The 19,609-nt window shown below is 38.2% G+C and overlaps 1 protein-coding gene across 3 annotated transcripts in view; it reads right to left on the reverse strand.

The window, feature by feature from the left end:
* Positions 1–778: 778 nt before the first annotated feature.
* Positions 779–19,609, reverse strand: part of pparab (peroxisome proliferator-activated receptor alpha b) — a 51,574-nt gene continuing 32,743 nt past the window's right edge. For 2 of the 3 annotated variants that reach the window (XM_052119599.1, XM_052119600.1), the window contains exons 5-8: positions 15,661–15,860; positions 9,880–10,089; positions 9,429–9,672; positions 779–9,209 (exon numbers count right to left, since the gene is read on the reverse strand). In XM_052119599.1, coding sequence (XP_051975559.1) covers positions 8,965–9,209; positions 9,429–9,672; positions 9,880–10,089; positions 15,661–15,860 — 899 coding nt within the window. In that variant the 3' untranslated portion in view covers positions 779–8,964. The remainder of the gene's footprint in view (positions 9,210–9,428; positions 9,673–9,879; positions 10,090–15,660; positions 15,861–19,609) is intronic. The other variant, XR_007969846.1, reaches the window with a different exon arrangement.

Consider the following 19,609-nt stretch of genomic DNA (forward strand, 5'->3'; position numbering starts at 1 on the left):
TGATCCTAACTGACCTAAGACAGGAAATGTTTTCTACGATTAAAAGTCAGAGATTGTGAAAAACTGAGTTTAAATGTATTTGGCTAAGGTGTATGTAAACGTCTGACTTCAACTGTATTTATTTAATCATGTAATAGTAAATTGAACTTGTCACTGGATCCTCCATTGAGATGCATTAACATATCTGGATGTTTTATTTGGAGACGTTTGTACTCTTTATGTTTATTTCAAGAATCACAACTTAAATACGAATTACATTTTGCCATTGTAATGGATATAAAAGGATTTTAAAATAATAATAATAATAATAAAAAGCGCTCAATAGGCTGTGATTGGTCAAGCCTTAAGAGCGCTGAGAAAAGTAACAGATATCATGTGACAACGCCATGATAGACACTACTGCCGCTTAGTGGACAGATGAGGAACTGTAGACATCCGAGTGAGTAGAATGCATGTTTTATTTGCCATTGATAAAACAATGGTAGCACTTTATAATTTGTTAACATATGCAAATGCATAAGGTGTCATTAACTCACAATGAACAGAATTTATTATAAAAATACAATTTTCATTGTGCATTCATTAATGTTAATAATACAACAGATATAACATTTGATTTAAAAATCGTGTTAGTATGTTGAAATAAAGATTAACCAAGATTAATAAATGCTGTAAAAGTATTGTTTATTTTTAGATCATGTTAACTATTGTTGTTAACAAATGTAACCTTATTTTAAAGCGTTACCGATTGTATTTTAAATTATAATCCATGCTTGGTTTTGCACCACTGCAGAGCGCTATGCAATGAGTTGTGTTTTGTATAATTGTAGGCCAGTTGTAACTCTTTTTTGGATATAAAATGTAACATTACACAGAAAAAGATAGTTTTACAAAGATAACTTTTATTTTGAAACATGACTTTATATTTACATACATTTGTCATACATGTATCTAGTTGTTAAGCCATCGTAGAACAAAACAAACAAACAAATAAACACCACAACTGATGCATTTTGTACGGCATTATATTAATAATCAACTGCTAGTACAAAGTCACAGATGTGTGTATCAGCCAAGAATTGATTAGATATGGCAAAGGCAGAACAGTACTTTACTGTGACCTGAGCTACAGGGCAACGGGAAGACCGTGACAAAATTCCCTGATACGAAATCGTTAAAATCTCTTAGTTAGGAGAGCAAAGTGTCACTTTTAACACGCTGACTATCAAACATTACATTTGAATCAATTAAACACGAAAAGAAAACAACTTGATGCATACATTTGTGCTCAGATAGCAAATATGACAAGACAAAAAAGTTACTTGTGGGAGATATTGTGAAATAATATTTATAATAACATTTGCCAATATAACTAAGGCACAGGAAGAGATATGGGTTATGTTTGGAACAGCATACTACTCTTACCATTCCTGTAGTATTTAGCATGCGTACTATGCATAGTATGCATCTTTTCTGCATGCATACCTGGATGACCAGCTACATTTGCTAAAATTACAGTTTTCTTTTTTTAGACTAAGTATTTAACCAGACTGCAAAAGTAAATAAATTGTTTGCAGAGAATTCGAACAAAAATCTGAAATTTTTCCCAAAATTAGTGCTGCATAATGCATACTATTACACACTATTTTAAAATGTAGTATGTAGAGGTCAACCGATAGTGGATCTTGCCAATACTGATAACCACGGTCGTGGAAAAGGCCGTTAACCGATTAATCATCTGAAAAAATTCTTAGCCTTTACTTAATGTGAAGTGCACCGACACAGAGGCTATAAGAGTCCAAAATAAATAAAATCACAGGTGGAGTCTATTGTGCGACCAAAATCCCAATAATAACCAGAAACATTAAGATTTGATGCATAAAGCGGGACTTTTAATTATAAACAAGCCTGAAACACACCAGGGACTTTTATTTTGAAAGGACTTATTTTGAATGAGACTTTTCTCCATTACAATGTTCTACAATGCTTTAGCATAATGGGGGAATTAAATAAAGAAAAATATCGGCAACTATCGGCACAGATTTTGGCAGATAACCGACAGTTATAAAACAACACCTATAGGTTATCGGCCGATAGTTGCCGATATTTTGCTTTATTTTCTTTATTTAACTCCCCTGTTATTCTAGAGCATTCGCCCCTACTCTAGAATAATGGGGAAATTAAATAAAGAAAAATATCGGCAACTATCGGCACAGATTTTGGTACAAAACTGATAGTTTAAAAACCAACACCTATAGATTATCGGCCAAAATCTGTGCCGATAGTTGCCGATATTTAGCTTTATTTTCTTTATTCAATTCCCCTGTTATTCTAGAGCATTGGTCCCTACTCTAGAATAACGGCAAAATTAAATAAAGAAAAATATCGGCAACTATCGGTACAGATTTTGGCAGATAACTGATAGTTAAAAAACAGAAACTATAGGTTATCGACCGATAGTTGCCGATATTTAGCTTTATTTTCTTTATTTAATTCCCCTGTTATTCTAGAGCATTCCTTCCTACTTTAGAATAACGGGGAAATTAAATAAAGAAAAATATCGGCAACTATCGGTACAGATTTTGGCAGATAACTGATAGTTAAAAAACAGAAACTATAGGTTATCGACCGATAGTTGCCGATATTTAGCTTTATTTTCTTTATTTAATTCCCCTGTTATTCTAGAGCATTCCTTCCTACTTTAGAATAACGGGAAATTAAATAAAGAAAAATATCGGCAACTATCGGCACAGATTTTGGCAGATAACAACTATCGGTACCAATTCATTGTTAATACTGATACATCGGTCTCCCTCTAGTAGTATGCAGTATACAGTATATATTTGCCCGGTATTTAGTAAATAGTATGTTAAGTATTTCTTTCCAAACATACAAGTAAGAATAAGGCAGAGGACGAACCCAAAGCTTTCTGATGGATTCAAACTTTTCAAAACAGCCATATTTACACATCAAACAACAATTAAATCATCGAGCATTATCGTAAGCATATAAACTGATTATAAAAAAATTTTGACAAAAAAAAAAAAAAGCAAACAAGAATGCAAGAATTAAACGATGCACACTAAACGTGATTTTACTGCATTTATTCATTTTCAAAAATGTCCCGGTAGTGTGTTACGACTCCGAAGTGCACGTTAAAATGGAGAGATATAAAGAAAATCTGGCTGGATTTACAAACAGTTTGGCTTGACTTGTGTCATTTGGCAGTATAGATAATCTACACTATCAATATGTACATTAGTATCGCCATTCTTGTTCCTGAGACCACCGTATGCCACAATACAGTACATCAACTGAGGACCTGAAACACCCAAAAACATTTCAAAGGAGAGTACTTGATTGTATCCATCAGGAATTGATAGGATGTGGAAAGTGGTGTCTATATATGACAGGTGGTTGGATGGGAGGGTTTAAAAATATAAGAGTCCTTGATGACATCATCCAAAAAGGAAAGTTGTTTCAGAGGTGGAGTAAGTTATTACCTTTTGCAAGCTAATAACTCAAAACATAAATACAAATTGAGGGATAGCTCAACACACTCCATTTAAGAGTTGTACAGGTCCTCCACGCTGCAGGAATCAAAAAGGAATGTGGAAATTATGACACAAATTTCCAAGCTGCTACCCGGTTGCTGGTTCCCTATATTTACATTGCACTGCATTCAACTAATTAATTTCACAATACCTTCTATATATTAATAAAGTATAAAAGATTCAATTTATTAACAACATAGTCATAATCTTGCGCAGTGCATAATACCTAAGCCGTTACCGCACCGGTTACATTACTCGTTTCCAGTTAAAATCAAACATTTTACAGTTTAAGTGCATTAAAACCCCTTTGCAGAAAATGTGGGCACAAGATCTGATAAAGTTGGCATTGTTTGCATATTAGGGGGCGTTCACACGGACAGTGAGATTTGTAGCGACAAAACGTCTATAAGTCATTCATTTTCAACTACAGGAAGCAATTTGAGCAAAATGAGCAACAGCGACCACTAGTGGCAAAACAAAGTTCGTCAACTAGTCGAGAAGATACAGTACCAACCAGCAACCAACAGTGCAGTGGCATGGCGAACTTCAGCGATTTAAAATGCGTGTCAAAGCTACTATATTTAGCGAAAACTATCGCAAAGACTTTTGTTAACTTAAAAATAAAAGGGAGTTTGCGTAAGAGCGAAAACCGAACTGACACTATAAATGTGCACTAAGACACGAATGAAAACTCGAAAACAGCTGATTAACCTGTAAAACAACCAACCACAGTTGGCTTGTTGCATTTTCTGACGAAAGTGTGCGAAACAAATTTTGACAATTTATAGCGCTTTGTTTACATTTACATTTACATTTATGCATTTGGCAGACGCTTTTATCCAAAGCGACTTACAGTGCACTTATTACAGGGACAATCCCCCCGGAGCAACCTGGAGTTAAGTGCTTTACTCAAGGACACAATGGTGGTGGCTGTGGGGATCGAACCAGCAACCTTCTGCTTACTAGTTCAGTGCTTTAGCCCACTATGCCACCACCACTCACCACGCTTTGTTGTTAGGGATTAAAATGAAAACACTGAAACGAAATAAAAATGCTACTAAAACTCATATTGTTATAAAACTTATAAGTCATATTGATGCTTCAGTGCGCTAACACGCAACCTCCTCCACCCCACCACCACCGGTTGAGTCCCGTCCTGCACGGGGGTAGGCTCCTCGCCCCTGCCTCCTATCTCCGGCAGGATATGACGGTTCCGAGTACAACTTCTTCGGACCACCAGATGGAGCTTACACCAAAGAGAGACATTACATTTCGGTTTTATAGTCATCAAATAAATGTCATCTTCAATTTCACTCAAGTCTGTGAGTCTTCCTGATAGAACTAATTGTTCTAGTATGTATATGGGTGCTTATATACTAGAGCTTTTTAACATAGATAACTGCAAGTTAAGTTTCCATGTGCAAACAACGGTACTACACTGACATACAGTAAACTATTAGCTTCTCTGTCTGGTTTCTAAAGGAAAGTACAGTTTGTAAATGTACCCGTTTGAAAGCAACGTTACAAACCAGATATGTAGTTCACTATGCAGACATGAGGAGGCACTGCGGTTTTCCAGTATACAGAGTATTTTTCGAGTGGGTTTCAGTTATGGGCCTTCGAGAACTATTTCAATCTTGATTGTAATGAAGTCTAATTCATAAGATTTATAAACAAGAAAATGTCTAAGAAATAGGCTTCATAGAAGCTGTTTATTTCAGCGTGTGCTGCAGAAATAGACTCGGCGCCGACACTACTTGCGCACTGCTGTTATTTATTAATATGGTTCATGAAACGAAAACAGCTCATCTTTGTTATTTCTTTGCATAAATTAGCCCTTTTATTGCTAGATTTCTGTAAGAGCACAACGTATATGAGCAAGTGTACTACGTCCGAAGGCTTCGGTCATGAGGTATTCTATATGTAGTGTTGAATGCGGCGACTGTGTTTTGTGTCTGACGTATGCTAACTCAGTTGAGATGTTCAGGTTACCCGGATGCTAATACATGTCCTAACCAGACATGACGCAATAAAGCAACAAGCGATCGATTCTCTCTTCCAAGTTCAAGAGTTTTTGTCATAACCAGCTACAACGTGATGCAATATTTTGCTGCTCGCTTGGTTGCGATGTTCTGTGTATCCCCGCCTACGGTGAAATCTCATCGGCTAAAATCATGCTGCATGTAGCTGCTTTGTAAACATCAAATATGCTCTGATTGGCTTTGAAATGATCATGTCATGCACACTTTGTGGTTTTATCGCATTATGCAGCATTTCAACTCTGATTTTTTATTATCCCTGTGATTTTATTGCGTCACGCAGCATTATCGCTGTGAGTTTATCGCATCTTTTATAATTGTTTATGATATTATTGCGTCACGTAGCATTATCCCTGTGATTTTATTGCGTCACGCAGCATTATCCCTGTGATTTTATTGCGTCACGCAGCATTATCACTGATTTTATTGCGTCACGCCGCATTGTCCCTGTGATTTTATTGCGTCACGCAGCATTATCACTGATTTTATTGCGTCACGCCGCATTGTCCCTGTGATTTTATTGCGTCACGCAGCATTATCCCTGTGATTTTATTGCGTCACGCAGCATTATCCCTGTGATTTTATTGCGTCACGCAGCATTATCCCTGTGATTTTATTGCATCACGCAGCATTAACCCTGTGATTTTATTGCATCACGCAGCATTATCCCTGTGATTTTATTGCGTCACGCAGCATTATCACTGTGATTTTATTGCGTCACGCCGCATTGTCCCTGTGATTTTATTGCGTCACGCAGCATTATCCCTGTGATTTTATTGCATCACGCAGCATTATCCCTGTGATTTTATTGCGTCACGCAGCATTATCACTGTTATTTTATTGCGTCACGCAGTATTATCGCTGAGATTGTATTGCATCACGCAGCATTATCCCTGTGATTTTATTGCATCACGCTGCATTATCCCTGTGATTGTATTGTGTCACGCAGCATTGTCGCTGTGATTTTATCGCATCACGCAGCATTATCGTTGAGATTTTATTGCGTCACGCAGCATTATCGTTGAGATTTTATTGCGTCACGCAGCATTATCACTGAGATTTTATTGCGTCATGCAGCATTATCCCAGTGATTTTATTGCGTCACGCAGCATTGTCGCTGTGATTTTATCGCATCACGCAGCATTATCGTTGAGATTTTATTGCGTCACGCAGCATTATCGTTGAGATTTTATTGCGTCACGCAGCATTATCGCTGAGATTTTATTGCGTCATGCAGCATTATCCCTGTGATTTTATCACGTCACGCAGCATTACCCCTGTGATTTTATTGCGTCACGCAACATTATCCCTGTGATTTTATCACGTCACGCAGCATTATCCCTGTGATTTTATTGCGTCACGCAACATTATCCCTGTGATTTTATTGCGTCATGCAGCATTATCCCTGTGATTTTATTGCGTCACGCAGCATTATCCCTGTGATTTTATCGCGTCACGCAGCACTGTGATTTCATCGCGTCACGCAGCATTATCCCTGTGATTTTATTGCATCACGCAGCATTATCCCTGTGATTTTATTGAGTCACGCAGCATTATCGCTGTGATTTTATTGCGTCACGCAGCATTATCCCTGTGATTTTATTGAGTCACGCAGCATTATCGCTGTGATTTTATTGCGTCATGCAGCATTATCGCTGTGAGTTTATCGCATCTTTTATAATCGTTTATGATTTTATTGCGTCACGCATCATTGTCGCTGTGATTTTATTGCGTCACGCAGCATTATCCCTGTGATTTTATTGCGTCACGCAGCATTATCCCTGTGATTTTATTGCGTCACGCAGCATTATCGCTGTGATTTTATTGCATCATGCAGCATTATCGCTGTGAGTTTATCGCATCTTTTATAATTGTTTATGATTTTATTGCGTCACGCATCATTGTCGCTGTGATTTTATTGCGTCACGCATCATTGTCGCTGTGATTTTATTGCGTCACGCAGCATTATCCCTGTGATTTTATTGCGTCACGCAGCATTATCCCTGTGATTTTATTGTGTCACACAGCATTATCGCTGTGATTTTATTGCGTCACGCAGCATTATCCCTGTGATTTTATTGCGTCACGCAGCATTATCCCTGTGATTTTATTGTGTCACACAGCATTATCGCTGTGATTTTATTGCGTCACGCAGCATTGTTGCTGTGATTTTATCACATCACGTTGCACTTTCAATTATATTTTTATCGCATCATGCATTGCTTTCGCTGTGATTTTATCATGTCAAACAGTATTTTTTCTGTGATCGCATCACTCCTGCTGATTTTACAGTGTCACGCAGCATTTCGTCACGATCGTTTTCGCTGTGATTTTATCACATCATGCAGCATTTTCACTGTAATTTTATTGCGTCACGCATAATTTTCGCTTTGATTTGATCGAGTCATGCACTATTTTTGCTAGTAATTTAGCGTGTTACGCAGCATTTCTGTTGTGATTTTATCGCGTTGCATAATTTTCGCTTTGATTTAACACATAATTTTTCCTGTGATTTTAATGCATCACGCATCATTTTCACAATGATTTTATTGTGTCACAGAGCATTTCTTCTGTGATTTTATCGTATCAGGCAGCATTTCCGCATTCAGTGTGGACATATAATTCACTTGACGCCGGAAAATTGTCATGCCTGGTTAGGTTTACAGCGTATGAGATTTACTAGAGAGCTATTCAAATAACAGGAGGCCACGTTTATGGTAGAAGAAATCAATGGCAAATATTTGCAAAATATAAATTGTTAAAATACAAGTGCTAGAAACCATTTGAAAAAACTAAAATACAATTTCTTACCCAGAAATTGTTCAATTCCTGTTGCATTACAAAACAGTCCATTTCACTAGTTACGGTAGGAAAGTCACTTGGGTGGTCTTGCTGAAAATTCGTGGGTATTTAGTTCTTTCTATCAAAATGTACTATGTGTCAGTACAAAAAACAATATTGCTGTATGAAGACGGTGGATTTTATGGTTTATATTCACAGTTTCAGGCCCAAACAAGCCAATAAGCATTATTTTTTTTAAATCTCCAAAACATAAATGTTTGTCCAGTTTCAATTGGCATTGTCTTGGTTGTTGCTCTTTAAACCAACAAACACAGAAACCACCATTTGCTTAACTCAACAATAATGTTTGATGAGCTTTTAAGTCCATGCGTTGTCCAGAATCCCACCAAATCCTGGCAATAGTGGTTTTTACGTGAAGCCCCTTACAGTGATCACTGTTTGGAGGGCACCAGAGAGCAACGACCCTCTCCAAAGATGTCCTTTTCCATACTTTTCCGGAAATCAACTAGAGTAAGGAACCCATTCATGATCTAAATTCCATTCAAGAGCCTCGGATTGCCAAACTCAACTCAGTACATGTCTCTGTAGATTTCTTGCAGTAAGGGATGCAGCGACGTGTCTTCCGTATTCTTGATTTCCTGTATTAAGTGAGCGTGCTCCGTAACCAGTTGCCGAAGGTCCACTAGTTTCAGTAGGAGTTTAGGAAACAGGAAGTCATTATCGGGATGGTTGCTCTTAAGATGCTGCTGAAGTATGTTAACGATGCTCTCCTGCATCCGTTCGATGTGCGGGACGTTCACCAGCCCAGGCCGATCTGGAGGACAAGTGTGATAAGAAACAAATTAGCTCAGCTCTATCGAATGACATCACTGACACACAAATGCTAAGGTGTTCTGAGTGGTTGCTAGGACATTACTACGTAGTTGCGAAGGTGTGTGGTTGCCTAGGCATTGCTAGGTAGATGCTAGGGTTACTTATTTATTGAATAACACTCATAAATAGATAAATAGGGCATTCTGGGTGGTCGTTTTACCTCCACAACAGATGATGGCAGCGACAAACAGTGCGAGATCACTATCGTCCAGCTCGAGGGAATTAAACTTCATCGCAAACTGAAACTTGGGCTCCATCATGTCACTGAACGGTCGTCGTAAACTCTTCAGAAACTCCCTGGTGATGAAACCGCTACCGTACGCGACCAGCAGACCGTCTTTATTCATGCAAGACGCCAACATGGCAAAGAACGCTTCGTGAACGCCATACTTTAATAATGTCACCTGTTAAAGGAAACACAGACTGTTATAAAAAAAAACAAAAAATCTTTATTTAATGGTAACTGCATTTGTGAAAGTTACAAGTACAAGTAACTACATATTTTACAGCATGCTCCACCTAGTGTCCAACAGTAACACTACACATTACCATAGAGAAAGCACGTCATTATTTTCAGCGTACAGTACATGCAGCCCATATTTGGCACCAACCTGGTCATTCAGGTCCAGATTTGAGAATCCTGGCACGGACTTAGCGAATTCCGTCAGTTCGGTTACTGTCTCCACCGACGTGCACTGGCAGCAGTGGAAAATTCGAACCTCGGCGTCTTTATTCAACAGTCCTCCGGAAGTGCCCACCATCTTCGCCACAAACGTCTGTTCGGCCAACTGCAGAGTCTCCATGTCGTGGATCACAAAAGGCTAGACAAACCAATTAAAACTAATTACATTAACGCAAAAATCGTTGACCAACATGGCTTTTTCAATGGCCGATGCAATATAGAGATAAAATACATCAAATTAAATATTGCTTGAATTAAATGAATTCTTATTTTACACAATATTTACCACAAATTCAGAATACATATTTTAAAATAAAATGCTTATCAAAAAAAGGCTGGGCATAGAAATGCATCAATTCTTGGACTACAAACTCTTCAGACATTTTTTCTGTTAAAATTCTTCTGTATTATTTGAGCTGTAAAGTTATTTAAATTGTCATTTTTACAGTCATTTTAGGGTTTGTTGACATTACATCTATGGCTGGGAATTGATTAAAGATTCGATTCGATTAAAGAGCACCTATTATGGTTTTTCAAATATGACCTTTCATGTAGTGTGTTATATCGCCGTTTGTGAATGTAAAAAACGTCTGCAACATTTCACAAATCAAAGTGCACCACAAATGGTGTTATTGACTCCCAAAAGAAAGAACCGATTCTGAACACCTGAAACGAGTCGTTAGTAATTCCAGACTTCCTGTACTAACCTACATAATTTGGTAACAAAAAATCCGCCTCTGGTCTTCATTGGCTGCTCGCGAACAGCTTTGACCCGCCCTCAAACACTACACTAAGCGGTAGACCAATCACAACAGACTGGGACATCCGACCAATCAGAGCAGAGTATGCTCTCTGAAAGGAAGAGTTTAGAATGAACGCTTTAGAACGGACCAATCAGAGCAGAGTATGCTCTCTGAAAGGAGGAGTTTACAGTGAATGCTTTGGAATGGGTCATTGACTCGTTTTTGACACTGGGAAAAAAAATGTAATGAGGGATAAAGGCGGCCGGTGACGATGGTTTGAGAGAGAGAGAATTACAGGCATGTCCGTCATGTGTGTGTATTGATGTTTGTGTGTTTTGAGTTTAATTAAATTATCATTTATGTTGACAAGCCAGTTCTCGCCTCCTCCTTGCCCATCCTTTAACTGTTTTACAACGTTTTAATGCCAAGCTTAACTTGTGTTGAACCCGGAATATTCCTTTAAGTTTGAAAATAAGAATACATTAGTGGTTAAGAAGAATTGTATTTTTATGCTAACCGGTTGCAAATCCTGAATGACAGATTCTTCAAGGACATTTCGTCTTTGCACGAATATCACCTGCTAGCACCTGTTGACGTACATGAATTTGCATCAGAATACAGTTGACTCAAAGTCTTTAGATGCACGTTTTATTGATGTATTAGCGATTTAAAGCATGCATTAATACTGTCTTCAGGCTAGGGTGTAACGTGATACAAGTTAGACAGCAATTCAGCAGTCCTGTCTGAATGGAAACGTTTTGACACACCTACAGAAATGCAGAACTGTGGTTTAGAATGGATCTACAAGGTGTGGAGAACCAAATGAGTCCACCGAGTATAAACAGCAGACATATTGAGGGAACAGAATCACTCAAATATTGCCCAAAATCTCCTTTGCTATGCCATGAAAGAAAGAATCTCAGTTGGGTTTGGAACAACATGAGGGTGAATAAATGATTACAGAAGTATCATTTTTGGTTGAACTATTCCTTTCACTTTTGTAGATCATTTTCTCTGGGTTACAGAGGCCGTTCGAGACTGTATTCACTTATTGATTTATTTTCTATTACTGTCATAATTGGACTGCTGTACTACTTTTAATGTCTCTTAATTAATAGTAGAAAAACGTTTAGCTTTAGGGATGCACCAACATTTCAGCCATTGAAAAATTGCTATTTGTTTTTTCATCAAAATATAGCCAAACAATTGACAAGAAACCATTACTTTAACCCTTTATGCTACGTATAATAATGTACATATTATTGTAATCGGAACAACATCAGACTGATCGATTAGTCATGTGTCATATGTTGTTGGAAAGCTCTTGAAGAGTAAAATACAACCAGACTATTTGTTTTACTCACAGATAAAAATATAGTGAATAATAGCTATATATATATGTCTTTGACAATTATGTTGGTGTTGCTTTTATGCTGTTTTTGCTTATAACTTCACGAAAAATAAACTGAACATAATTATCATTCAATCGAGTCCACACACAAGATAATCAGATGTATAGATCATTAGATAATCCACATGAAGCACAATGTTACATATGGCCACCAGGAGATGGCGCCAAATACAGGATAAAGAATCAATGATGCCTCAAATGACACAGAATGAAACTAATTGTGTGAAATCTCATGACTAAAATCATGTCTGCATGCTATGCAAACCTTTAGTCATTGTTGTGTTTGCATGTGTAATTAGTTCTTATGTACAATTATTATCTTTTATTTGTTTGCAGAGGCTTTTGGACACTATGATGAATTATATTTGTAATGTTATAACTTTTGATTGCTTTGTCGTGTCAACACAAACATTTTCGCAGATACAGTTGACATGATTGGGTATAAACAAAATTAGTTTTTCTGAGCCACCTTATTTACATCCTGAGATATGGAATGATAAATAAGAAAAATAAGAAAAAAAGTACATTTTTGTTGTGATTTTTCAACAGTTTCTTATGCTGAGAGTCTCAGAATTAACACAATACCAGATGTAGCAATAAGCACCACATCATCTATTTATGAACCTCACAAGCTGAAAAAATCCAGATGACAACACTAAACGCGACTAAAACTTCGAACACTCCTCATCTCCATTAGAGAGGTCAGCCCGAGACCCCGAGAGACTCGTTTACAAGCCGTGAGAGAAAAGGAGCGTACTGTGAGACAAAGACGAGATGAAAGATTCTTCTTAACACAGCTGCTCTCACTCCCAACAGCTGGCTCACATCCTGCAGCGTGCCGAGGGAAGAGATCCACGCTCGAGCGGATCCAACAATCAAGCTAGTATTGCAGGTGCATGAGATTGACGTGTACTGTACACACACCCAATAAAGATTTTGTGGAATTAGCTCAACTATTATAACCTTGTCCCATGACCCATTTCAAAGGAAGCTTCAACAAAGAACTCTTTTGAATTTATGGGCTTGTAGCCTTTTATATTATAGGAAAGTGTGGGAACAATGAGGAATAAGATCAGAACATGATTAGACCTGCTTCTCTGTGAACAATGAGCATGTGCACAGCCCACTGCACCACGGCTCCAACCAATAAAAACTCTTCGAAAAAATAATTGAGATTACAATTACAGTTGCCACAATTACAATGGCAGCATTTCATATAGGTCTACTCCATTGTGGTGACATTTTCTATTTACAACATATTTGTGGTGCATTGTTTTGATGAATGCACTGGAAAATCAGTTTTGAATGTCTCTAGAATTTTCTGGAATGGTGCCAAAAACAAAAAAACCATCCAGTTATTGGTATGAGAAGAATATCATCTCTGATTGCTGTGCTGAGATTCAGGTTGGCGCTGTTTTGGCGGCTCTACACAATATTAGGCAGGTGGTTTTAATGTTGTGGCTGATTGGTGTATATATATATATACATATACACTGGCAGCCAAAAGTTTGGAATAATGTACAGATTTGGCTCTTATGGAAGGAAATTGGTCAGGACATTAATAATGTGAAAAATTACAATTTAAACTACTTCAAAGATTTCTCATCAAAAATTCTCCATGAGCATTAATGACAGCTTTGCAGATCCTTGATATTCTAGCGGTCAGTTTGTCCAGATACTCAGGTGACCTTTCACCCCACACTTCCTGTAGCGCTTGACCTTTCACCCCACACTTCCTGTAGCGCTTGACCTTTCACCCCACGCTTCCTGTAGCGCTTGACCTTTCACCCCACGCTTTCTGTAGCGCTTGACCTTTCACCCCACGCTTCCTGTAGCGCTTGACCTTTCACCCCACACTTCCTGTAGCGCTTGACCTTTCACCCCACACTTCCTGTAGTGCTTGACCTTTCCCCCCACACTTCCTGCAGCACTTGCCATAGATGTGTCTGTCCTGTCGGGCACTTCTCACACATCTTACAGTCTAGCTGATCCCACAAAAGCTCAATGGGGTTAAGATCCGTAACACTCGTTTCCAATAATCTGCTGTCCAATGTCTGTGTTTCTTTGCACACTCTAACCTTTTCTTTTAGTTTTTCTGTTTCAAAAGTGGCTTTTTCTTTGCAATTCTTCCCATAAGTCCTCCTGAGTCTTCTCTTTACTGTTGTACATGAAACTGGTGTTGAGCGGGTAGAATTCAATGAAGCTGTCAGCGGAGGACATGTGAGGCGTCTATTTCTCAAACTAGAGACTCTGATGTACTTATCCTCTTGTTTAGTTGTACATCTGGTCTTCCACATCTCTTTCTGTCCTTGTTAGAGACAGTTGTCTTTACAGTTTATCTTTGAAGAATGTAGTTACACCTTTGTATGCGTATGTATCAGCTTTTTGCCAATTTCAAGCATTGTAACACCTTCGTTCCTCAAAACAATGATTGACTGATGAGTTTCTAGAGAAATCTGTTTCTTTTTTGCCAAACACAAAGACAATGTTCAGCTTCATTTAATGAACCAAATATCTTTCGCTGTGTTTGATATAATGTAAAGTGATTTTCTAGTATCAAATGATCAATTTAGCATGATTACTCAAGGATAAGATGTTGGAGTGATGCTGCTGTATAGACTTGATCAGAAATTACTTCTTTCAAATAGTGATGGTGCTGTTTTTTACATCAGTAATGTCCTGAATATACTTTGTGATCAGTTGAATGCCACTTTGGTGAATTAAAGTACCAATTTCCTTCCGAAACAGCAAAATCTGTACATTATTTTGGCTGCCAGTGTACATATATATATATATATATTTGACCAGCCCCCGCGACCCTGTACACAGGATAAGCGGTTGACGATGGATGGATGGATGGATATTTGACCAGATGAGTTTTATTGATGAGGAATCACTAAATATCGATAATCCAAAAAATATCAGCAGAGATTTTTTGCAGAAAACCGATAGTTAATGATTACGTTTTTGATCTTTGCACCTCATCTAGTTTTTTCAGCGTTTTGCATCAGAGTGCACGTATAAAAAAAACGTTTCAACGATTTCGTCAAACGTACTCATCGTGCGATAATCAAACGATGTTTACTTAGAACATACTGTTGAAGAAAACATCAAAATATAGAGCCAAATATTACTGCAATAAATGTACAATGCGCTAACAACGTTTTTCAATCTTTCGCTTTTTATTTTTTAAAGAAAAATCTAGAAATAATTTAATAAAATAAGCCATTAGGGATTTACCTGCTTCATAAACTGTTTTTTTGTTGCCAAAAATGCCATTTTATTTAAACTAAATGGACTAAATGAATGAATATGACATGACAAAATATTGACTACATTTAAAGGACATTTTCGTCAAAAATCATGACTATAATAAAAAAAACTATTGAAACCACCAGTCCCAGTGTTTACAGTTTTCATGACGTAAACCCGCCAATGACTCGCATAATAGACTCACAATAAACAGGGATACGTGAAAGTACTTTACCATCCAAATAAATGGTCTTGACGTAAACAATGCACATTTTGGTCAGTACACGTGGCTAGATGATCTTACCGGCGTGTTGGTCTTGCCCATCAGGATGGTTCGTGCTTTGGATTTGTTCATGTTGAAGTTCTTCAGATACGCCTCGTAGATCTGCTTGGCTAGAGTTTTCTGATCGGCCACCTGCGGGTCCTTCACCTCTCGATCTCCCGTCAGGATCTCTGCCTTCAACCTCAGCTTCTCCGACTGTGGCATTCGCCCAAAGCGGATGGCTGTTTCAGGGATGTACATCAGAATATAAGATAAGATGGACTACGCTTACTGGACCCAACGCCCAAGCATAGAGCTGTCATGATACAAATAATTGTGATTAACGAATTGTGTATTTTGTTTGTATGTCACATTGTAACCTTACAATATACACCTGAACTTGAAAGGAATATCAAGTTTAGCTCAAACGACAGTATTTGTGGCGTAATGTTGATTTCCACGCAACACATTTCGACTCGTCCCTCGTTTTCTTTAAAAAAGCAAAAATCGAGGTTACACTGAGACACAATGGAAGTCAATGGGGTCAATCTGTAAACATTATAATACTGTTTTAAAAGTATAGACACAAGACACGAGTAATAAATGCTGTGTATTTACCGTGGCACACTGGGAATGATGTTCAACGTGCTTTTGTTACAAAATGCATGGCTCGTTACAGAAGTGATTATAACATAAAACATTGATTACAGTTGTTTCTGTAAATCCACACTCAGCAAAATCTCTTGCAAAACTACCACAAGTACCGCTGATCAAACATGAATTATATTTGCTGAAGTCACTGGTCATTATTTACACGTTTTGTCAGCTCAGGATGCCTGGTGTCTTAGAAGCCTGCCCAGAGGAATTGAGTAACATTAAACTTTGCCTTGAACATTGAATCAACATTTGAGATTACAACCAAAGTTTGCACATTTTCTGAGAAAATCATAAATCTTATTGCTTAATAACGTTGCAGCACACCTCTCAACAAGCCGCATGATTTGAGGTATCATTTATGTCTGTAATACAAAACAGTGCAGGAAGAGTTACACACTGAGTTATCACTTTCTCTTTATTCCTGTATACATGCGGATCGGTCGGTGAGCAGCTTTCTCCACAACAATATCATTTCCCTGCAACGCTGGTGTAAATAAAAAACATGAGATCTGAGGAAGACTTCTCTTTTTTATTCTCTGTTGCTTCGCTTTATTTCCGGATTATGACGTAAGAGGAAAGCCCCACTATTGCAGCGCAGTTCTGCTGCAATAGTGGGGCTTTCCTCTTACACCATAATCCAGGATTCCCCCAACATACAAGCGCACATATGCGGACGTGAGGGACAGCAGTCGATATTTTAAATGGGTGTGTATAAAAGGGTATTTTGGTCCCACTTTACATTAGGTGTCTTTAACTACTATGTACTAACATTGAAATACATACAATATAATGTATTTATTGTGTAAATACATTGAAAAAAAAAGATGTGTTGGATTTACTTAATATATATGCGTAGCATTTTTGCATCACGCTTTTTAGGTACAATCAACATATGGTCATTGTATGTCAGCATAACTAGAAAACCTTTGTTAGATATACATAAATGTATCAGTTCATTCAACTTTATTTACTTAAAAATGTAGGTCACGCGAATAAGATTAAACAACTCATAGCGTCTTGTTTCAAATTAACATTTTTTTCCCTCCCATTTTCTCCCCAATTTCGAATTTCCCTCCCATTTTCTCCACAATTTCCTAATGCGCTCTAAGGCCTCGTGGTGGCATAGTAACTCTTCTCAATCTGGGTGGCGGAGGACGAATCTCAGTTGCCTCCACGTCTGAGACCGTCAATTCGCGCATCTTATCATGTGGCTTGTTGAGTGTGTTACTGCGGAGACGTAGCGCGTGTGGAGGCTTCACGCTATTCTCCGCGGCATCCACGCACAACTCACCACGTGCCCCACCGAGAGTGAGAACCACATCATAGCGACCACAAGGAGGTTACCCCATGTGACTCTACCCTCCCTAGCAACCAGGCCAATGTTGGTTGTTTAGGAGACCTTGCTGGAGTCACTCAGCACGCCTTGGATTTGATCTCGCCATTCCAGCTGTGATAGGTTTCAAATTAACTTTAATATTATTATTTATACCTAATTGAATTGCTCAAAAGAACATGCGCAAGTAAAATTACATGGATTAAACAGGATTAAAGTTCACTAAAGGGAACACCAATCGCCCTAATGGTGACTTTACACAAAACAACTAAATAACTATGAATTCTTAATCATTCCTAATTAAATGCCCCAATAAGTTCCCTTTGACCAAAAAAAAACAACAACAAAAAAACAGCTTAAATTATTAAGGGTATTCCCCATAACCTCAGTTCTGTACTTGACTGTTTGGGTTAGTGGTACTTATTGATTTTTAAGCCAAAGATGTTCAAGAAACTCTCAATTATTCTTTTACTTATGTACTATGTATCACTCTAAGTTCAAAGGCAATGAAAACATTTATTTTCAGTGTACATGTTGAAAACAGAACAAAAGGAACAAGATGGCCTTTTAAATTCTATAGTGGTGTAATAGATAATAGAAAATGTAATCCAGACCGCTAGAGGGCGCCGCTTGCTTACACAATGCTGTCTATTTTTAAACCCAGCTTTTCAAGCTTTTGTAATCATATCAGTTTAATACAACCTCTTAACTCTAGGAACAAGCTGAATTGTCGATTAAGAGCTAATGATTAATCGTTCTAATAATCCTTAGATTAGTCGATTATCAAAATAATCGTTTGTTGAAGCCCTAGTCTGTAAACACACAGGTGCACATACACACAGACACATAATTCATGAATCATTTATATGCACATATGCGCTGAAACCTCTATATCATTACAGCAAACTTTTAATGCTCATATTCTAACCACATCTCATTGATAACCTTTTAAACACCTTTTAGATGCAAGCTTTGATGTCTGTCAGCCTGTTTAGCACTGACGCTAGTGACGTTACACCACTCCTCTCACGTCTGCTAATTTTAATCTTTAACCTACATGGGTTAGACTAGAGGAATGAGGTTAGGGTGACTCAAAGGGTCAGCCTTTTAATATATGGTTTGGATTATAGATTTTGACCACAGAGTGATTTCAACACATGCCTTTGCTGGTCATAAAGTTTGTGTGAGATACAAGGTTCCGTTGGGCTTGCAGTGTTAGCGGGCCTCTTAAAAGATGACCTTTGACTCCAGACTAAAAACTATGGAGGGGTCAGCACAAGAGGTCACTCCAATGATGTGACAAGGAAAAACAAAACAAAATGTTAGCTTTTACACTGCTAATTTAGTCAAAGATTAGCCAGAATGTCACTGCAATGTCCAAAATGCATATATCTTGTTTTTTTAGAACACAAAATAAGATATCTATAAGAATCTCAAAGGCTGCTCGTTTGCAAACAATCAAAAAATATTGTGAGCAGAGGAGTGAAGCTCCAAAACGGACCAAACAAAAGCACCATAAAAGTAGTCCAAAGTACTCGTGTGATGCATTTAAAATCTTTTAAAGCCATATGATAGCTTTGTGTCAGAAATAGACAAGAAGTTATGTTGTTATTCTAGTAAAAACTCTCAAATCTCATTGTAACGGGTTCAGGATGGGGAAGGAGGAGGCGGGAACCGGCAGGACAGTCAACATAATGATACAACTGAACTTAAAACAACATAAACACACACAGCGCGGCCATGTGTGTCTCTCTCTCTATCCTGAACTGGCGTCTCCAGCTCCCCTCTGTCGCTCTCTGGGCCCTGAGGCAGCCATGCACCCTCAGGGCCCAGCCATGCCCTCCTCCTTGTCACACTCCTACCACCCGATTCAGGCCGGGGTGCTGTCCGGACTGGCCTACCCCCCCCCCCCACTCCCCACCCCCCATCTCTGGAGGGGAGACGCCACCATTCCGGCCATTCCTAAACTCTTTAATGACCAACTCATCACTAATTCCCCCC

Source organism: Xyrauchen texanus, chromosome 46 (assembly GCF_025860055.1).
Source record: "Xyrauchen texanus isolate HMW12.3.18 chromosome 46, RBS_HiC_50CHRs, whole genome shotgun sequence".
NCBI classification, from domain to species: domain Eukaryota; kingdom Metazoa; phylum Chordata; class Actinopteri; order Cypriniformes; family Catostomidae; genus Xyrauchen; species Xyrauchen texanus.